The sequence below is a fragment of the Spironucleus salmonicida genome, chromosome 3 (genome assembly GCF_000497125.1).
Source record: "Spironucleus salmonicida strain ATCC 50377 chromosome 3, whole genome shotgun sequence".
Classification (NCBI taxonomy): Eukaryota; Fornicata; order Diplomonadida; family Hexamitidae; genus Spironucleus; species Spironucleus salmonicida.
The window spans coordinates 1,028,561-1,046,078 of record NC_090598.1 but is presented as its reverse complement, the minus strand read 5'-3'; the positions used below and the strand labels follow the sequence as shown (position 1 = coordinate 1,046,078).

At 52.8% G+C, this 17,518-nt stretch overlaps 10 protein-coding genes across 10 annotated transcripts; 4 read left to right on the top strand and 6 right to left on the bottom strand. All coding sequences in view use genetic code 6, as the record gives it.

Moving 5' to 3' along the window:
* Nucleotides 1–405: 405 nt before the first annotated feature.
* Nucleotides 406–4,791, bottom strand: SS50377_22952 (uncharacterized protein; the record flags this gene model as incomplete). The annotated part of the gene is made up of 1 exon (XM_067906828.1): nucleotides 406–4,791. One exon carries the CDS (start codon nucleotides 4,789–4,791, stop codon nucleotides 406–408), a length of 4,386 nt encoding a protein of 1,461 aa, XP_067766096.1.
* Nucleotides 4,792–4,849: 58 nt separating this feature from the next.
* Nucleotides 4,850–5,845, top strand: SS50377_22951 (uncharacterized protein; the record flags this gene model as incomplete). The annotated part of the gene is made up of 1 exon (XM_067906827.1): nucleotides 4,850–5,845. The coding sequence occupies one exon, from the start codon at nucleotides 4,850–4,852 to the stop codon at nucleotides 5,843–5,845; it is 996 nt and encodes a 331-aa protein (XP_067766095.1).
* A 19-nt stretch (nucleotides 5,846–5,864) lies between these two features.
* SS50377_22950 (Replication factor C, subunit 3) lies at nucleotides 5,865–6,788 on the top strand (the record flags this gene model as incomplete). The annotated part of the gene is made up of 1 exon (XM_067906826.1): nucleotides 5,865–6,788. The coding sequence occupies one exon, from the start codon at nucleotides 5,865–5,867 to the stop codon at nucleotides 6,786–6,788; it is 924 nt and encodes a 307-aa protein (XP_067766094.1).
* Nucleotides 6,789–6,823: 35 nt separating this feature from the next.
* On the top strand, nucleotides 6,824–7,615 carry SS50377_22949 (Initiation factor 2 subunit family protein; the record flags this gene model as incomplete). Its single annotated transcript, XM_067906825.1, has 1 exon — nucleotides 6,824–7,615. One exon carries the CDS (start codon nucleotides 6,824–6,826, stop codon nucleotides 7,613–7,615), a length of 792 nt encoding a protein of 263 aa, XP_067766093.1.
* A 144-nt stretch (nucleotides 7,616–7,759) lies between these two features.
* On the top strand, nucleotides 7,760–10,402 carry SS50377_22948 (Threonine dehydratase; the record flags this gene model as incomplete). Its single annotated transcript, XM_067906824.1, has 1 exon — nucleotides 7,760–10,402. One exon carries the CDS (start codon nucleotides 7,760–7,762, stop codon nucleotides 10,400–10,402), a length of 2,643 nt encoding a protein of 880 aa, XP_067766092.1.
* Nucleotides 10,403–10,455: 53 nt separating this feature from the next.
* SS50377_22947 (uncharacterized protein) lies at nucleotides 10,456–10,746 on the bottom strand (the record flags this gene model as incomplete). The annotated part of the gene is made up of 1 exon (XM_067906823.1): nucleotides 10,456–10,746. One exon carries the CDS (start codon nucleotides 10,744–10,746, stop codon nucleotides 10,456–10,458), a length of 291 nt encoding a protein of 96 aa, XP_067766091.1.
* Nucleotides 10,747–10,774: 28 nt separating this feature from the next.
* Nucleotides 10,775–11,323, bottom strand: SS50377_22946 (uncharacterized protein; the record flags this gene model as incomplete). Its single annotated transcript, XM_067906822.1, has 1 exon — nucleotides 10,775–11,323. One exon carries the CDS (start codon nucleotides 11,321–11,323, stop codon nucleotides 10,775–10,777), a length of 549 nt encoding a protein of 182 aa, XP_067766090.1.
* A 31-nt stretch (nucleotides 11,324–11,354) lies between these two features.
* Nucleotides 11,355–13,691, bottom strand: SS50377_22945 (uncharacterized protein; the record flags this gene model as incomplete). Its single annotated transcript, XM_067906821.1, has 1 exon — nucleotides 11,355–13,691. The coding sequence occupies one exon, from the start codon at nucleotides 13,689–13,691 to the stop codon at nucleotides 11,355–11,357; it is 2,337 nt and encodes a 778-aa protein (XP_067766089.1).
* Nucleotides 13,692–14,104: 413 nt separating this feature from the next.
* SS50377_22944 (uncharacterized protein) lies at nucleotides 14,105–15,931 on the bottom strand (the record flags this gene model as incomplete). The annotated part of the gene is made up of 1 exon (XM_067906820.1): nucleotides 14,105–15,931. One exon carries the CDS (start codon nucleotides 15,929–15,931, stop codon nucleotides 14,105–14,107), a length of 1,827 nt encoding a protein of 608 aa, XP_067766088.1.
* A 181-nt stretch (nucleotides 15,932–16,112) lies between these two features.
* SS50377_22943 (uncharacterized protein) lies at nucleotides 16,113–17,048 on the bottom strand (the record flags this gene model as incomplete). Its single annotated transcript, XM_067906819.1, has 1 exon — nucleotides 16,113–17,048. One exon carries the CDS (start codon nucleotides 17,046–17,048, stop codon nucleotides 16,113–16,115), a length of 936 nt encoding a protein of 311 aa, XP_067766087.1.
* Between the last annotated feature and the right edge of the window lie 470 nt (nucleotides 17,049–17,518).

Below are 17,518 nucleotides of genomic sequence, written 5' to 3'. Positions count from 1 at the left end.
GTAGAACGTGGCGAGCAGCGGGTTGCGGTCCGCGCCCCCCTGCAGCACCTGGCCCGGGAAGGCCCGCACGTAGTAGCTCAGCGCCGCCCAGGCCACGTTCAGCGCGAACTGCGGGTAGCGCTGCCGGCGCACGAAGTCCACGATGCGGCGGTACAGGGCCGGGCCCTCGAAGGACGCGCTCCCGAGCTGCAGGAACGGTGACGACACCGCCGCGCGGAATACCGCCCCTGTGGAGTAGATATCCGTCGGGAACACCACCGGCACCGCGCGGCCCTGCTCGAAGTCCGCCAGCGCCCCGCGGAAGAACGCCGAGCTGGAGTGCGTCAGCGGTGGACGAATTTTTAAATTATTATCTCGTGTATAACTATATACGCCTAAAATTATACTATAAATTAGCAAAACGTATCATTTAATTCCAAACCCCTATAGAACAACTTCTATCCAATATTACTCACAAAATATATAACACCCAATCTCATTTTTAGATTCTAAATACATGTAAAAACTGCTTCTTAAAGCTTCAAGTTTTGTAACTTTTTCTCCATTAACTTAATCAATAAAAGTACTTAAATATTTTTCTAATGATGCCATTTTATCTGCACAAGAGTGTATAATATTAACAGTAACGGGCTTAACTTAGCAAATTAAACTTAATATATAAATTTTTGTTATACTTTATTTTTCGATAAGATGATCATATATTTAACCTCTTGGTACATAAGGTAATGCTTTATGAAGAATTATTTCTGCATCTTATATATGAATTTCATCATCAACAGTTTCTATTATAAAATTAAACAGTTAATGTTTTTATGATTAAAAGAACGTAAGTAGAATAAGAATTAACTTATACTTATTAATAGAATTGTCTTTAATACTTGAACTTATATTATCCTCTAGCTATTATACTTAAATAGATAAAAGTTGAGGAAATATAAAGTTACTAAAATCAAAAGCTTCTTATTTTTTATAGTTTTCTTTATCAAGTTAATTAATACAAAATACAATAAAAACACAGTTTTAAGGACTAAGTTATTTTGTAAATATTAAAAATGCTAACTCAATAGCGGAATTTTATTAATAGTAGAACACCAAATTTATTACAAAATTATACTTATATTTCTATATAATATCTTACAAACCATAGTTTCGTTCTAAGTAATTTTCTAAAATTAAGTCTATAGGCAGACTGTCCAGCCTAGTCAATTCATTAAGATTTCGAGTAATTTCATAAGAAATTTCGTTTAAAAATTAATTTATAAGGTTTAAAATCCAAGATATAATTTTAATTTCAGAAGTATCCTCGCATATAATAAATTTACGATCCTTTTAAGCAAAGCTCATAAATTTCTTATAATATTCATGTTCTAAAATGTAATAAATCTTTGACTTAATTTTTGGTAATATTTTATTTGATTTATTTTTGTCGGCGATCAATACATGATATGGAAGAATTTAATTGCTCTTAAAAAAATTGTTCACAAATTCTTCAGCTTATTAGGTATTTTTCTAAAAACTCCGAATATGTATGGAAGAAATATCTGATAAATTAGTGCATAATGAACTAAAAACATTAGGGGTACCATTAAATAAAAATTTTGTTTATATTTCAAACACTATTTTAGACTTTTTAGGAGATAGTGATCTTATTAACTCAAATGTTTATTTTCTTGTTGATTAACTGAGCTATTACATATAATCAGATTGCTAGTGTTAATTATCTGCTGTCGATCTCATACTTAACTCTGGGTTCTACAATAACTTAATTTTTGCTTCTTACTTTTTCAGTTGAAATTAGATTAGTTTTTTCAGTGATATTTTATTTTGTAGCATTGAGATACGTTTCTTATTATCAATTATATTTCCTTGCATCAATTTATCCTCTACTAATTTTTTAAACGGATTAATATAACTACCATCCTATTTTATCTGATAGAAATTAACAGAATTATGGAGTTCTTGCTGAAAAGCTTGTAGCGAATTTCCATGTGCTATAACACTTTAAGCTGGATAGTTAAGTGGTCTTTTACTCATAAGAAGCTTCCTGATATCTGTTTAGATTTAAATAGGATCTAGCGGTTAATGATCCTCATTTATATAAGGAACATAATCCTCATTTACCAAATTTACCTCTTATTTTATTTATCTGGGCTTTCTCAAGTTATCAAATCGTTACTAAATTGTATCGCAAGTAGTAATGACACTATTTGCCTACATAATTTAACTTTAAACATCAATATTTTCTAAAGAATTTTACTAATCTATCTATAATTTATTCACCTATAATAAATCACCCATAATTTATTATTAAGAGCTATTATCCTAAAGTGTGGTTTCTTGCACCTCCAGCACTAGCTATTCGGACAAATTCCGCAGAGGCCGCTGCACTTTCATTATCGTCTATTTACTAAAAACCTTGTTGTGAATATCACTTATAACACTACTTTCGCTGTTATTGAATTAATTCACACCTACCGCGAGAAATTCTGCCGATTTTTGATCCTTGCCAAAAACACCTAAATGTCTTCCCACCTTCTTTTCGAAGCTGCGAAGCTCCGTCTGAATTGCGTCCTCGTAAGCCTGTAAATCCTGAATTTTGACCTCCAACGAGCTCTATTCCTCCAAATCGCGCTTGGTCAGGAACGCTGCTTTCATGAAACCCTACATAACCCCCTGAAGCTTGCGTTTTTCCGCTCCAATTTTTCCCAAATACGCTTGCAAGATCGTGATTTTCTGCTTTTTGTCGACGAGGAGCTGGCGCGCCTCGGCTTCAGGAGCGCGAAAATCGACCATTTTGGCCTCCGTACGGCTACCGTTTTCGTCCGCACTGAGCACCTCAGCGATGTTCTCGTGCTTCACGTTCTGCTTGCAGTGCACGCAGATGCACTTTATAAAGTCCTTGAAGGAGTCGACCTGCACCTCCTCAGTGACCTTAAAAACGTAATTTGTGGCGATTTTCTTGTCGTTTTGTGGCAGTTTCTGGGCGGAATCCGAGTCCGAATCGGCCTCGTGAGCAGTTTTTAGGGCGATTTGTGGGATGCAAATTACGGGGTTCGTTAGGGTGTGCCTGTGCGTCTGATTTTCGCTGTAAATCGGCTCTGTGGAAAGGGGCAAAATCTCAGTTTTGGCGGTAGCAAGCTCCGCCAGTTTGACGCTTTGGAACTCGGCGTAGCTGGAAAATCCAGCCTCCTAAATGTCCTGCTTTGACATTTTCATAATGGCTGCGATTTCGTTAATTTGATTTTTCGTTAAACCACAATTTTCAAGTTAGGATACAATATTTAGGTTATTTAATGTATATTATCGCTTTAATAATTTTATTTATTCTACAGAAACTTGATCGTTGCTAGATTCTTTTTATTATTTCAGTTTATAATACTTTTTATATGGTACAAAATATTTGCGAATTTCTGCTTTCAAGTTGTCATTTTCAATGAAAATCTGGTTGTTTTTCAGCGTTTCGCGCTCAGAATCGCCCAAATTGCTCAGTTCTGCAGCCAAGACCTCCAGAGAAGGCGCGGAGCTGATGTCTATTTCGAGCTCTTTGTAGGTAGCTTCTTTTTTGCCGATCAGCTTTCTGGTCTGCACCGCCTGATTTTTGGACGAAATTTTGACCGGTTTCTCCTTTAAAGCTCTCTCCCTTTTCCCTTTCACCAATTTGCTCTTTCCGAGCTTTTTACGCTTCGCTCCATTTTCACTCCCTTCCTCGTTCCTTTCCTCACTCCCTTCCTATTATTCCCCTTCCTATTCGCCCCCGCAAACGGAACTTTCGACTGAATTTTCGTCTCTGAACTGCCCAGAAACGTTCATTTGGCGTATTATAGCCTATCTAGAGCCCTGAATCTTCGCTATAAAGCGTTTTAGCAGAATCACCCCGTCCTCCTTGAACGCGTCCGGTTTGCAGTCGAATCCGAGGCTTTGCAGCATGAAAAGGAGCTGCGAAATGAAGTTTTCGCTCTGCGAATTGCTATTTAACGTCTCCAGAAACAGCGCTTTCCGCTTCTCTTCCTGCAGCGAAATCGTGCTCTCCAGGAGCTGAATTTGCTGCCTAAAGCCGCTCTCGTTGCGGTCAGCGCCGCTGTTTTTCTGCTGCTCGTAAATCAGGCTGTTTTTCAGCTCAGCGACCTGGCGAAGCAGGTCCTCGTAGCGCGTGCGCAGCTGCACCCCCTGGCTGACCGTCAGCGTGCTGTGCCGCGCCGCGCTATCGCGTTTCTGGCGCAGGTCCAAAACTTCGTTTTGGGCGGTTTGGAGCGAGTCCATAATGCGCGCATTCGTGACGTTCAGCTGCGTCATTTCCTGGTCGGTCATCATCTGGTCTCTTTCCAGCTTCTTTATCGCCTCTTGCTGAATTTGCAGTTTCTGGACACCAATTTGGACGATTTCGATGTTCTTAGCGTTATCGCTTTGTAGGTAAACGAGCTTTTCCTGCGTCTTCAAAAGCTCTTTTCTGTAGTTCTCTGCCTGCCGCCGCGCGGCGTCAATTTCCTTCACTGAGAGGCGCTCGTCCGACGTCAGAAAATCCAGCACTTTCTTGATCGTTAGCGCAGCCGTCGGATCGAGTGCTTCGATCGAATTTAGGGCCTCTGCCGCTGCAGATACATACAACGATATCGCAGAATGCGTGGTTTCTTCTGGTTGAGTTGTAGTTTGTATATTGAGTGAGTTATTTAGAGCCGTTTATTGTGTAATCTGAGTCAGTTTAAATGCATGTGTCGGTGATTCTGGTCGGTGTGTAGCTTATAGGCGTGATTTTGGGCGTGTGGCCAAATACAATTCATTGTTGGTTAACATTTTCGTTTTCTATTTAAAATAATATATTATTATATGTGTAATAGAGTAAAGGTTTTAAATGTCTAGAACGTTTTCGATTTCTGATCTACCGCATACAATGAAAAATTATACAGATGAGCTGGATTTTATACGTTAAAATTCTGTTAAAATATAAGAATAAAAGATTGCTGATACTAAAAATGCAGCACTACAGAAAAGGATAACGCCATTATATCCTAAAATCCCCACACGAGCTGATACACCTCCTTCAGTTCAAAATGAACAGATAGAGGCGTAGTTAAGGTAAGCAGCTGGTACTTTCGCATCACATCTCGAGTCTCTAAAGGGAAAAGTTAATGTACTTCAGCAGATATCAGCAAGTGAAAATATTCGTCAGCATAGAGATCAAATCTCAATAGTACTAGCATAAACATAGAAAGTACTATAAAAATCCCCTGTCGGAGAACTACGTGATATAGTTCGTCCACCGCTGACGCACTCCAGCTCGGCGTTCTTCCGCGGGGCGCTGGCGGACTTCGAGCAGGGCCGCGCGGTGCCGGTGGTGTTCCCGACGGATATCTACTCCACAGGGGCGGTATTCCGCGCGGCGGTGTCGTCACCGTTCCTGCAGCTCGGGAGCGCGTCCTTCGAGGGCCCGGCCCTGTACCGCCGCATCGTGGACTTCGTGCGCCGGCAGCGCTACCCGCAGTTCGCGCTGAACGTGGCCTGGGCGGCGCTGAGCTACTACGTGCGGGCCTTCCCGGGCCAGGTGCTGCAGGGGGGCGCGGACCGCAACCCGCTGCTCGCCACGTTCTACGTGCTCAGGCGCGAGCGGCTGCCGGCCTGCGCGCTCGTGGAGTGCAGCTTCCTCAACCCCCGCGGCCGCCTGCACGACTGCGCGGTGGGCGTCGCGGCGGTGCCCTACGAGGGCGAGCGCGCGCTGCTGCCGCCGGTGCTCCGCGTGGACCGGCTGCGGCGGGCGGACCGGCGCGTGCAGCTCGAGGACGCGGCGGTGCTGGAGTGCTTCTTCGGGCTGCTGCGCCTCGTGGTGGAGTACTGCCGCGTCCGCGTGTGACCGCTCCCCCGCTCCACTAATGTCGCTGCCCTTCACGGAGAAGTACCGCCCGCGCACCTTCGACGAGATCCACTCCCACGCGCGGATCAAGGCCCAGCTCACGCGCTTCGTCGCGCAGGGCCAGCTGCCCCACCTGCTCTTCTTCGGCCCGCCCGGCACCGGCAAGACCACCACCGTGCACGCGCTCGCCCGCATGCTCTTCGGGGACGCCTTCCGCGCCCGCATCCTCGAGCTCAACGCCTCCGACGAGAACGGCATCGACGCCGTGCGCGAGAAGATCATCGGCTTCGTGCGCGCCAAGAGCCTCTTCCAGGCCAGCGCCGAGGGGGGCCTCGCGGGGCTCAAGCTCATCGTGCTCGACGAGTGCGACCAGATGAGCGGCGTCGCCCAGGGCGCCCTGCGCCGCGTGATGGAGACCGCGTCCCACACCGCGCGCTTCGTGCTGCTGTGCAACTACCCGCAGAAGCTCATCCCGCCCCTGCTCTCCCGGACCGCCAAGTTCCGCTTCCGGCCCGTCGCCACCGAGTTCTCCAGCGGCTACCTCCAGGGCATCTGCGAGCGCGAGGCCTACGCCGTCCCCGCCGCCTTCTGCGCCGCCGTCTGCGACATCTGCGCGGGCGACCTGCGCGCGAGCGTGAACCTGCTCCAGCACGCCATCTCGCTCCGCGTCAGCACCCTCGCCGGCCTGGTCGCGCTCTCCGCGAAGCCCGCCTGGTCCGCCATCCTCCGGCTCGCCGAGCCCAGCTCCTTCCGCGAGAAGCACGCGCAGGTGCAGGACATCGTCGCGGCCGGCGTGTCCGTGGACGACCTGGTGGCCGAGCTCCTCCGCCTGGACCTGGCCCCGAAGCAGATCGTGGGGCTCGGCGAGATCGACGAGGGCTGCTGCCTGGGCGCCGAGACCGGCAGCCTCGTGGCGGGCATCGCGGGCGTGCTGATGGGCTGAGGGCGGTGCCCGAAGTGATTCCCTTCCGCTCCACAATGCAACACGTCCAGACGGAGGTCATCGCGCACTTCACGGCCCTGCTCGCGGCCGGCCCCGTGCTCTCGCTCATGCAGCTGCGGCAGCCCCTCCCGCCGCCGGCAAGCCTGCACGCGCCCATCTTCGCCTCGCAGGTCCTGGCCTTCGCCGAGCGCGTGCTGCTCCGCGGCAAGGGGCCCGCCAACACCGCGCTGGCCGAGTCGCTGCGCCTGCTGCAGAACAACCTGCTCTTCTCCAACCGCGCCCTCGCCGCGAACCTCGCCGCCCTGGTGCAGCGCAACCAGCGCCTCGCGGTCTTCGGCGTCTCCGAGACCGTGCTCGCCAGCCTCGGGGCGCTCGCTCCCCGGCACGCCCGCGTCCTGCTCGTGGAGTCCGGCGTGCGCGAGACCGGCTTCGAGGCCTTCGCGGCCCGGCTCCGCGCGGACGGCCGCATCTCCGAGGGCACGGCCTGCCAGGGCAGCGACATCGTGCTGGTGGGCGCCGAGGCCGTGTTCCGCAACGGCGTGCTCACGCGGCCCGGGAGCCTGCAGCTCGCCGCGGGGTGCCGCTACCTCGGCCGGCAGTTCCTGGTCGCCGCCGAGACCACCAAGTTCTCGGACCGCTTCTTCGGCGGCGAGGCGCAGATCTTCGCGGAGCTCGGGGCCGCCAACCGCGACGACTTCGGCGGGGCGGCGGGGCTGCACTACGACTTCGTGGGCCTGGACCTGGTGACGCTGCTGGTGACCGAGCGCGGGAACCTGAGCGCCGAGGAGGCCCAGGGCGCCATCAGCAAGCTCTTCGTGGTGCAGTGAGCCGTTGCCCTCAGTCCGCCGCGCCAAATCACAAATCCCCGCGGGCCCTAATACCGCATAATACCCACCTTCGCCGGAGCGGGTTTGTGAATCCGGCGCCGAGTTTGCCCCCGCGCGCCAACTATGCTCCGCTCCACAAATCAAATGAACACGTTCATCAAATCCTACCAGCTGCTCTCCGAGGACGCGGGCTGCGACCTGCACGTCCAGCTGTCCAACATCGCCGGGAACGACAACATCGCGTGCTTCGGCTACAAGTACCTGCTCGAGCAGAGCCTCAGCTCCTCCGTGTGCCGCATCGAGTTCGACGCCTTCTCCATCGAGCACCTCCTGCCCCTCGCCGCCGCCGCGAAGTACTACGACTACTTCCTCTTCGCCCGGATCCCCGAGACGCTCGAGCTCAACGTCTCGCACCTCTTCCAGATCTGGGGCGCCCTCAAGCTGGGCGCCTGCGTGAGGCAGAGCATGGCCGACGCCGTCCGCATCGACCAGACCAACATGGACCGCGCGCTCACGGAGATGACGTCGTACTTCATGGCCAAGACGGTCCAGCAGTTCGCCGACAAGCCGCTCAAGCTGATCGTGATGCCCCTCGACACCTCGGTGTTCTCCCGCTGCGACTTCTACTTCGCGATCCAGGCCTTCTTCCAGGGCGAGAAGGTCATCAGCGTGGTACCCGTGCAGCAGGCCATCCTGAACCAGTACGACTACCTCTCCTGGGTCCAGACCATGGACCTCGAGCTCACCTACGGCGCCTTCTGGAACGCCATGCGCACCGACAGCACTGTGGTCGACGCCGACGTGAAGCGCTGGTTCGCGGAGCGCAAGGTCACCGCAGCCGGCGACTACGCCTTCTCGAACAACATCCTGCTCAAGAACGCCATCTTCGACGGTCTCGCGGCGCGCTTCCAGGCGGCCCCTGCGCGCCCCAAGGGCACCGTGGACGTCACCACCTCGGAGCGGTTCGACGCCTTCAAGCAGTTCATCGCGGCCTCGCACTCCATCGCCCTCGGCTCGTACATCTCGCCCATCGCGGCGCTGCTCTCGAAGAAGATCTACCTGGAGAAGACGGACGTGGTGCTGGCGATGACCTGCGGGTCCATGCTGACCACGAAGCAGTTCACGTGCTTCAGCAACTACCTCAACGAGTACATCAAGTGGACGCTCGAGGACTCCTACGAGATCATCACCTTCACCGTCACCTGCGACACCGCCGTGATGAGCAACACCATCAAGCTGATGGAGATCCTGGAGGCCCTCAACGTATCCATCCAGCACTGGCGCTACACCGACAGCGGCCTCCAGATCGAGGTCCAGTCCCCCGGCTACCAGTCCCTCGTCAAGATCGCCAACAAGGTCGACCAGTCCTTCGGGAGGCGCTCCTTCTACTGCGAGGAGATGCCGGACTTCGCCCCCTGCGTGACCCAGGCGCCCGTGATGGACTACACCCAGTCGGCCCGCGCGGAGGCCACCTTCAACTACCAGTCCGAGATAGCCGGCTTCGGGGACATCACGCCGGCGACCATTGACAAGGCGGACCGCAACCTCATCACCTCCAAGGCCGCCGACGTCACCGGGGTCGTGCACGACCAGTACTACTCGGAGATCATCCAGTCCAACCTCTTCATGGTCATGGAGAACATCCAGCAGACGGGCTCCTTCAAGATCCGCGGCGCCTCCAACATGCTCATCAAGGCCTACAACCAGGCGATCGCCAACAACCAGACGATCGAGGGCGTCATCGCCTGCTCGGCCGGCAACCACGCGCAGGGCGTTGCCAAGACCGCGAACCTGCTGAAGATCAAGTGCACGATCATCTGCCCCGAGTCCGCGCCCATCACCAAGCTCTACGCCACCATGCGCTACAACGCCGAGGTGATCAAGTACGGCAAGGTGTTCGACATCAGCAACAAGTACGCCCAGGAGCTGGCCAAGCAGCGCGGCTGGCTCTTCGTGCCCCCGTTCGACAGCTTCGACGTCATCGAGGGCCAGGGCACCATCGCGTCCCAGCTGTACCAGCAGATGGACAAGATCGGCGAGAAGGTCGACACCATCCTCGTCAACGTGGGCGGCGGCGGCATGATCAGCGGCATCTCGCTCTACGCCAAGCAGATGAACAAGAACGTGAAGATCGTCGGCGTGCAGGCCGAGCGCGTCTTCCCCCTCGAGAACTACCACAAGACCGGCGCGCACGCCAAGATCGACCCCACCGCGGCCACCATCGCTGACGGCTGCAATGTGAAATGCCCCGGCGGCGTGCACAACGAGATCCTCAGGACGCACGTCGACGACTACATCGCGGTCAACGAGAACCAGGTGGCCTCCACGATCGTGAACCTGCTGCTCAGGACCAAGACGGTGTCCGAGGGCGCCGGCTGCATGGGCCTCGCCGCCCTGCTCTACGGCAAGTACAAGCCGCAGGTGGACGAGAACGTCGCGGTGGTCATCTGCGGCGGCAACATCGACATCGCGAGGCTCCACAGCATCTACAAGATGGGGCTCATCGGGCTCGGCAAGATGCTCAAGGTCAAGCTCATCATCGCCAGCAAGACCGGCCAGCTGGGCCAGTTCACGCGCATCGTCGCCAAGTACGCGGGCACCATCACCTACGTGAGGCACGCCTCCAACGAGGGCCAGGTGACCTGGGACAGCAGCGTGGTCCAGTTCGAGATCACGGTGCCCACCTGCGCCGCCACGCAGGCCTTGAGGCAGGAGCTCGCAGCGCAGTACAAGGGGAGCAAGATAAGCTTCCCGGGCAGCGGCCTGCTTCCGGACGCCGTGCAGTGATGCTTTCTCTCTTTCACTGGCCGCCGTGTCAATGCATATATATATCCCTCCGCTCACTGAAAGTCCTCCGTCAGCCGGTATCCCCGCGGCACGCGCCTCTGGCTGTAGCCCGACTTGAGCTGCCCGCGGTCCCTGCGCACCAGCAGCTGCGGGTCGTAGTCGCTGAAGCGGTAGTACTGCTCCGCGGCGGGGCGGTAGTTGCCCTGGATCTGGGACTTCGACACGTACGCCGGCTCCGAGAGGTCGATGCGCTCCGTGGTGTAGATCTGCCAGTGGTTGAAGACCGGCTCCTGCGGGCGGTGGTTCTGCCGCTGCAGCTCGTAGCCCTTCCGGAGGCGCAGCATTTTGGGAGGGGTGGAGATGGAAAGACGCTCACTGCACAATGCCACGGATGCGCGCCACCTTCGCGTTCGCCAGCCCCAGCAGCTCGCCCTGCTTCCCCGCCAGCGCGCTCGCGGCGTCGAGCTCGGCGAGGCTGAACCGGGCCACCTGGCGCCTGACCCCCTCCAGCTCGCGGCGGATGGCGCCCATCTCAGCCCGCAGGCCCGCGGTGAGGGCGGCTTCCTGCTGCAGAGCCTCCTGGGATGGCGCTTCCCGGACCGCGGTCGGTGCTGGGGCGGCCTGGTGCGTGGCCGCGAGCGGGGCAGCCGGCATGCCGTCCCCCAGGGGCGCGGGGAACTGGTGGTGCCTACCCGGGGCGACGGCATGGTGCATAGCGGTCTGCCGCTGGGTGCTGACGATCTGGGCGATGTCGGACTCGTCGGGCCGCCGGAGCGTGCGCCTGGCGACCCCGATCTTGTGCTCCAGCGCCGTCTGCAGGTCCGCAATCGACAGCATGGAGCTCTCCGGCCCAGCTCCGGGTGAGGCGCGCGCCCCCTGTCTGGAGGCCCTGGACCTGGCGGTCTCGGGAACTCTGTGCATTTAAGTTCCGCCCGAGTGAATTATTATACGCTCAGTCGTAAAAGCCCTCCTCCGCGCCCTCCACGCCGAACTGCCGCTGGTGCTCCTTGATCGTCCGCGTGAGCACGGTCTCGCGCTGGGCGCCCTCCACCTTGCGGGCCATCGCGGGCTTCGTGAAGTGCGGCCGGGCGAACTCCTCGGCCGCCTCCTCGCGGTAGACCTTCCGCGGCACCCGCACCATCTCGTCGTTCTTCGCCTGCTCGAACCGCTTCCGGTGCGCCGCCGCCAGCTTGCGCTTCGCTGCGCGGACCTCCAGGGGGCTGACACGGGCCAGGAACTCCTTGGAGCGGTCGAACAGGATCTCGGTCTTCTGCAGTACCCCGTCCGCCAGCAGCCCGTCCCGCTCGGCCCGGGAGGCGAAGCGCAGGCCCACCGCCAGGTTCGCGAGGGCGAGCTGGAGGAAGTGCTGCTGCTCGCGGATGTCGTCCAGCTGGAACTCCTTGAGGAAGCGGTAGGGCTTCGCCGCGAACTGCACCTTCTGCACCAGGGGAGACTTGTTCAGCACGTAGTGCCGGCCGTCCTTGAGCACGTACTGGTTGCACATCTGGAGCACCCGGATGTGCTCCTCCAGCTCCTGCGCTCCGAGCCCCGCCGTCTCCAGCGGCACGTAGAAGCCGTAGATCGCCTCCGTCTCCGCCCTCACCCGCGCGATGCTCTCCTCGCAGCGGCAGATCTGGTGCTGCAGCGCCTGCACGCACGAGTCATCCGTCCGTGCGGCGCTCTGGAGGCTCTGGAGCTGCTGCAGGTCGCTCTGCTTGTCGGTTTGGTTCACGCTCGCCTGCTGCAGGCACTCCAGGCACTGGATCACGGACTTGAAGTGGAGGTTGGGCGGCACCACGGAGTGGATCAGCAGGTCGAACGCCTCCCTCAGCACCGGCAGGCCGTGCCGGAGGTCGTACGCCAGGCCGACCTTCTCCAGGTCGAAGTCGTAGAACTGCTTGTCGATGCGGAAGTTCTGGAACTGCCCGAAGGCCCTGAAGAGCTCGTGCTTCTGGCACCGCACCAGCGCGTCGCAAACCCGCTCGGCCAGGCTGTCGCCCCGGTTGAAGTTCGTCGTCCGCGAGGCCGCTACCTGGATCTGGCCCGGGTCGGATATCTGCGGGAGCGCAATGTCGTAGTGCTGTGCAATGTCTACGGACGTGGCCGCCATGATCCGCCCCCGGATGTCCCGCAGCATGTCGGCCAGGTTGAAGTCGATGAACACCAGCGCCGTGTCCTGCCTGTTCACCTTCTGGTACGTCTCGTCCTGGAAGTCGGCCAGCCGGTGCGAGTAGGACGCGAACTTGATGACCTCGGGTAGGCGGAGCGCGTCCATCTCCCCCTCGAGCGCGGGCTCCTGGACGCCGTGCGCGCTCTGCGGCACGCTTGGCTCGAAGTGGTGTGCGGCCGCCGCCGAGGCCGTGGGGGTCTGCAGCCGCGACTTGGTGTCATTTCCCTGGTCCTTGATCTGGCGCATCAGGTCCTCCTCCTTGACGCGCAGCTCGGCCACCGACGCCTTCAGGATGCCCAGCTGCGCGAGGCTGTCCACGAGCAGCTTCGACCGCAAGCTCGCGCTCAGCAGCTGCGACTCGAGCGAGATGTGGCCCAGCAGGTCGTCCAGCGTCATGCGCAGGCTGGTCTCCTTCTGCGCGAGCGCCTCGATGATTTGGCCCAGGTCGTCGTTCTTGGTCGCCTCCGAGCTCGCCTCCGCGAACACCAGATGCTGTATCTCGGCCAGCTTGGCGAAACCGCTGTCGATGCCCGCCTCCAGCCGGTCCAGGCCCTCGAGGCGGCCCGCGACGCCCTCCACGAGCCCGCCGGCGCAGCTGATTGTGGTGGTGGAGTGCGTGAGGAGCCGCACGAACTCCAGCTCCCGGGCCACGAACTCGCTCCGGTTCAGCTCGTGGTACTTCTTCGCGTAGATCGTCGGGCGCGGCGGCTGCACGGAGAGCAGCAGGTCGCTGGCCTCCGGCGCGGGGGAGGCCGGCGCGGCGCTCTGCACCGCGGTGCTGCGCTGCTGCTTCAGCGTCTGGTGCTCGCACATCCGGCGGTAGAGGACCTGCTGCTGCAGCTGCGAGGTGTAGCGCTTGGGAAACTCGCACGCCTCGATCTCGCTCTGGACCAGGCTCTTTGCGTCCTCGAGCTTCTGGGACCTCGCCGCCTGCAGCTGCTCCTGCCTCTGCAGCTTCGCAGCGCGCTTCTCGGCCTCCTGCACCGCGAAGTCCTCGTAGAAGGCCCTATTCTGCTTCTTCAGGGCCGAGAGGGAGAGCGTGGCTGGGCGCTGGAAGGACTTCATGGAGGACTTGAGCGTTGGTGTGATCGAGGTTGCGAATGGGTTGGATGAGTTCATAATGCGATGCGGCAAGTATCCCGCCCTCGGTATAATAATACTCCAAAATGCAGTGAAATGAAACGCGAGCGCTGGGACATGTTGCTAGCGTCGGGCAGGGTCCGGCCACTGCCTGGTGGTGTTTGCGTACGACCTTGGTCACCAGAGGCGGCCGCTTAGTAGTCCACGTCCACGCTTATAGAATGCGTGCGACGCGCGTGCCGATGCGAGTCGTATGCTCGTAGCAGTACTTTTGCGCTACGATTTTGCGGAACGCGCGCGAATTAGCATCTTTGGTATTTACGGCAAACGGCCACTCACAGATGAGCGTTTACTTGCGCATTGCGAATGCAAACTGGCATGTCGGTTTTGGCGGTTGTACTAGCCCCGAATACTCGCAACCTCAAGTACGCTCGATAAAGAAATTAACTCTGTCACTTCTGGTCCGCGTTGAGCACTCCAGAGCTATGCTTTACAAGGAAAAATAGCTGCTTAAACTGGACAAATCGCTTCAAGCGCACTGGGAACACCAATTCTACATGGTACATGATTGCATCCTCCCACGTAATCTGTCTGTCGTAAGATGATTGGTGCTATTTGAACATTCTGCCCTCCTTGTAATAATACGTCATCTTAATATTCAGCCCTAAATAGTACTTCAATCCCGCCCTCAAGACAAAACTATCGATATTCAAGTGTGATAGCTGTTCGGGGTCATACGACGCGGATTTGGCGACTTTAATGCTATTGATATATAAGTACTGTATAGATTTCATTTTTATTAACTACTCGAACTAGGAAACACAGCTTTTTTGAATCTTGACCCCTACAATTTTCACGTACTTGATGTCTAGCAAAACAGGTAGCGACAACGTTGAGATCTAAATATTATCAAGTGATATCTTCTTAAGAGTGTTGACGATGTACAATTATATAAAATTTACATTATTGTGCACCATGTATCTCGAGATCGAGAGTTCTTCCAAAACCTCGCAACTCTGTAGCGCTGTAGACAGAAGATCCTTGTCAATGAACGTCTCTAGCATGCGCTCATGTTTGGTATGCGGTTCTTCATTGCTGTGTAAAGCAGCAGATTTGCGGTCCAGAACCACAATACCCGGCATCCTATTAGCATCTCCAGACGCACCCACAACCGATTCAGATTCAGCATGCCCTGATGCGGAATCCGCGATAGGTTCATAAATTTCAGTTTCGAACAAGTTCAACCGTTTCATGCATTTTGGGAGCGAAAAGCTGTGCAAAATTTGGCAGTGATAGCTCTGCTCCACCAACTCTGTCTTCTCTGTATCAATTACTGTGAGATTCCCAATGAGGCTGAAACTGTGCTGCACCTCGGTGAAAATGTGCTCAGGAACGATCAGCTAGTCGACTTTCACAATGGATATAAGTTCAAAGGTTTACCTGCAAAACGTATCAAATATACGCTGGCTTTATTCCCCGCTCAGCAGGACTTCCTCTAGGGACAATCTAACCAAGCCCTCACAATACGGAACGCAATCCAGTAGGAAGCTGTCGTGCGGCGCCATCGCCTTACACTACTACTGACTGTAATTGTAAAAATCTGATTTTAGAGTTAGCCCCTAAAAACTATCGGGGAAGGCATATGAAAAATTCCCGATGACCACATTGTTAAGGATGTAGTTCTGGACTTTGCACAGAATTTCCAGGTTAAGAATTGCGTAAAAGCTGATTTCAAGATGCTCCAGGCACTGTGTATGCTCTCCTATGACAAATTTTTCCATTGATTGCTTTGTAGAATACCTTTTGCTGAAGAACCGCCCTGGATCCAATACAAGCTTTTTTAGATCGGCTATCTAGTTGACTCCCGCAAAGATATCCATAAACTTAGAGCATTTATTCTGCTCCGTATACATTATCATCTCCTCTACAGTGCTACCGCTAACAACAACACTACTTATGCGGGTTGTTGCATTGAGCTTTAGCACAGAAACTTTTGATTCCCGTAATTCTAAGGCCTCTATCGTGTCTCTTTAGGCGGACTCAGGCCTGGTCAAGTCCAAACTGTTAGTGTCTGCGTTTATCTGAATCTAGCCTTCGAACTCAGTAACTAGAGAATTTATCGCCTGCTCAACGACCTAACAAAGATATGGTTTACCTTAAAAGCATATTAATCTTTTGTTGCGAATATTAAACGGTAGATTAGCCTAAATATCGATTTACTCGGCTTATTAGAAGTAAACAATATTAAACCTATCGGTAAAAATCGTGTCCTCTATCATATTTAACTATACCCTACCTTTAATGCAAGCATTCTCCAGAACTCGCTTAGAGTTACTTGGACTTGAATCTACGCATGTGATCTTTTTACAGTACTATAAAAATAGGTTTGAAAACAGGTCAAGCTGTGCATTGGTGAGATTTATTTCTACAGGTAGGATAGGATACTGCTCGAATACCTTTTCATCGGCTATTTAGTAGCTACTATTGAAAATCACGTTAATACCGTTAATACGTAACGTTTAAAGGTTTTTTTGCCTCAGTCAGCCAGATTGCAGTGATTCCGTTCAGCTCGCATATCAAAACTTTTGATTTCAGCACAACATAATGCTAATTATTGAAAACCTATGCTTTATACTCAAAAGCTAGTTCTTAGTTGCCGATATCCCCTAATTTTTAGCCTACTAAGTTCGCTAGCTAGTAGTATTCGCTCGTTAATATTAATTTCTACGTATCGATCAGCTGGTGAACGTTATCGACAACCTGGAAAAACTTGCATTTATCATGGTACGCAGCATCGTAGTATCCATACTTTTTGAGGGTTACCCTATAAGAATTGATAATAGTAATCGAATCTTCCATGTTCTCTACTAAAACTGTTTTATCGCTGTAGTCGCATACATTAGAAGCATAGCTTACCTCCATTTAGAAAATATTAATAGGTACTATTATACTATGCTATGTAAATAGGGAGCGTAACCTGATATAATGTTTTATAGTAGGTGGGTGCAATATTGCAATATACTTGTTATATTCATTATAGCAAAAGTGGTTTATGTATATTAACATGTATAATAATAGGGTATGTGAAATTGCTGATTGCTGGTAATATATAATTATTTGTGCGGACTAGGCTTGAGTAGGTAGCTCACGGCGCTGTCCATCAATGCTTTTATCTGGTCTAGCGGGCTGGACCAGAACCGAGTTAATATGGTAATCAGCACGGATAATCTAAAACATTAAATAGTAAACTCGAATAGTTAGAAATTTCTCCTGCACGTGTGAGCGCAAACAATGCAGCCTGCATATCAACTCTGCATAACTAATGCGCATAAGGGTGGTATCCTGCTCGCCTAAAAAATGTATTTGCAGTATTACTTTACGGTGCGCCGCACTCATATTTAGCTATAACTAATAAGACGCGACAATACCGTATACAAGCACCAATAAAGCTAAAACTAAGACGATAGCAAAATATTCTAAGCCCAACCGAGCATTTCCTAACCAAAAATTTGAAACACCGTGTCAGGCCTGCAAATCTGAACTACCATGCGCGCAATTTGTAAACGCTACTGCATGTGGGAGCGGACACTGTTAATTTCAAGATCTGCAGTATAAAAGCCTAGCATGAAACTACCACCAACTTACTTCAAACCATAAAGTATTATGGTAAAAGTATAGTTACGCTTTTCAAACTATATGTAAATATCTTAAAATATTTACTATTATTGATTCCTTTATGGTTAAAATATATTTACTTCAGTTATAATGAGTTATAAAAAGTTCTATACCAAATAAACTTTATTAGAGTTTATAAAATCTATTATATAAAGTAATCTTTTATGGTTTTTAAAACGTAACCATCTGCA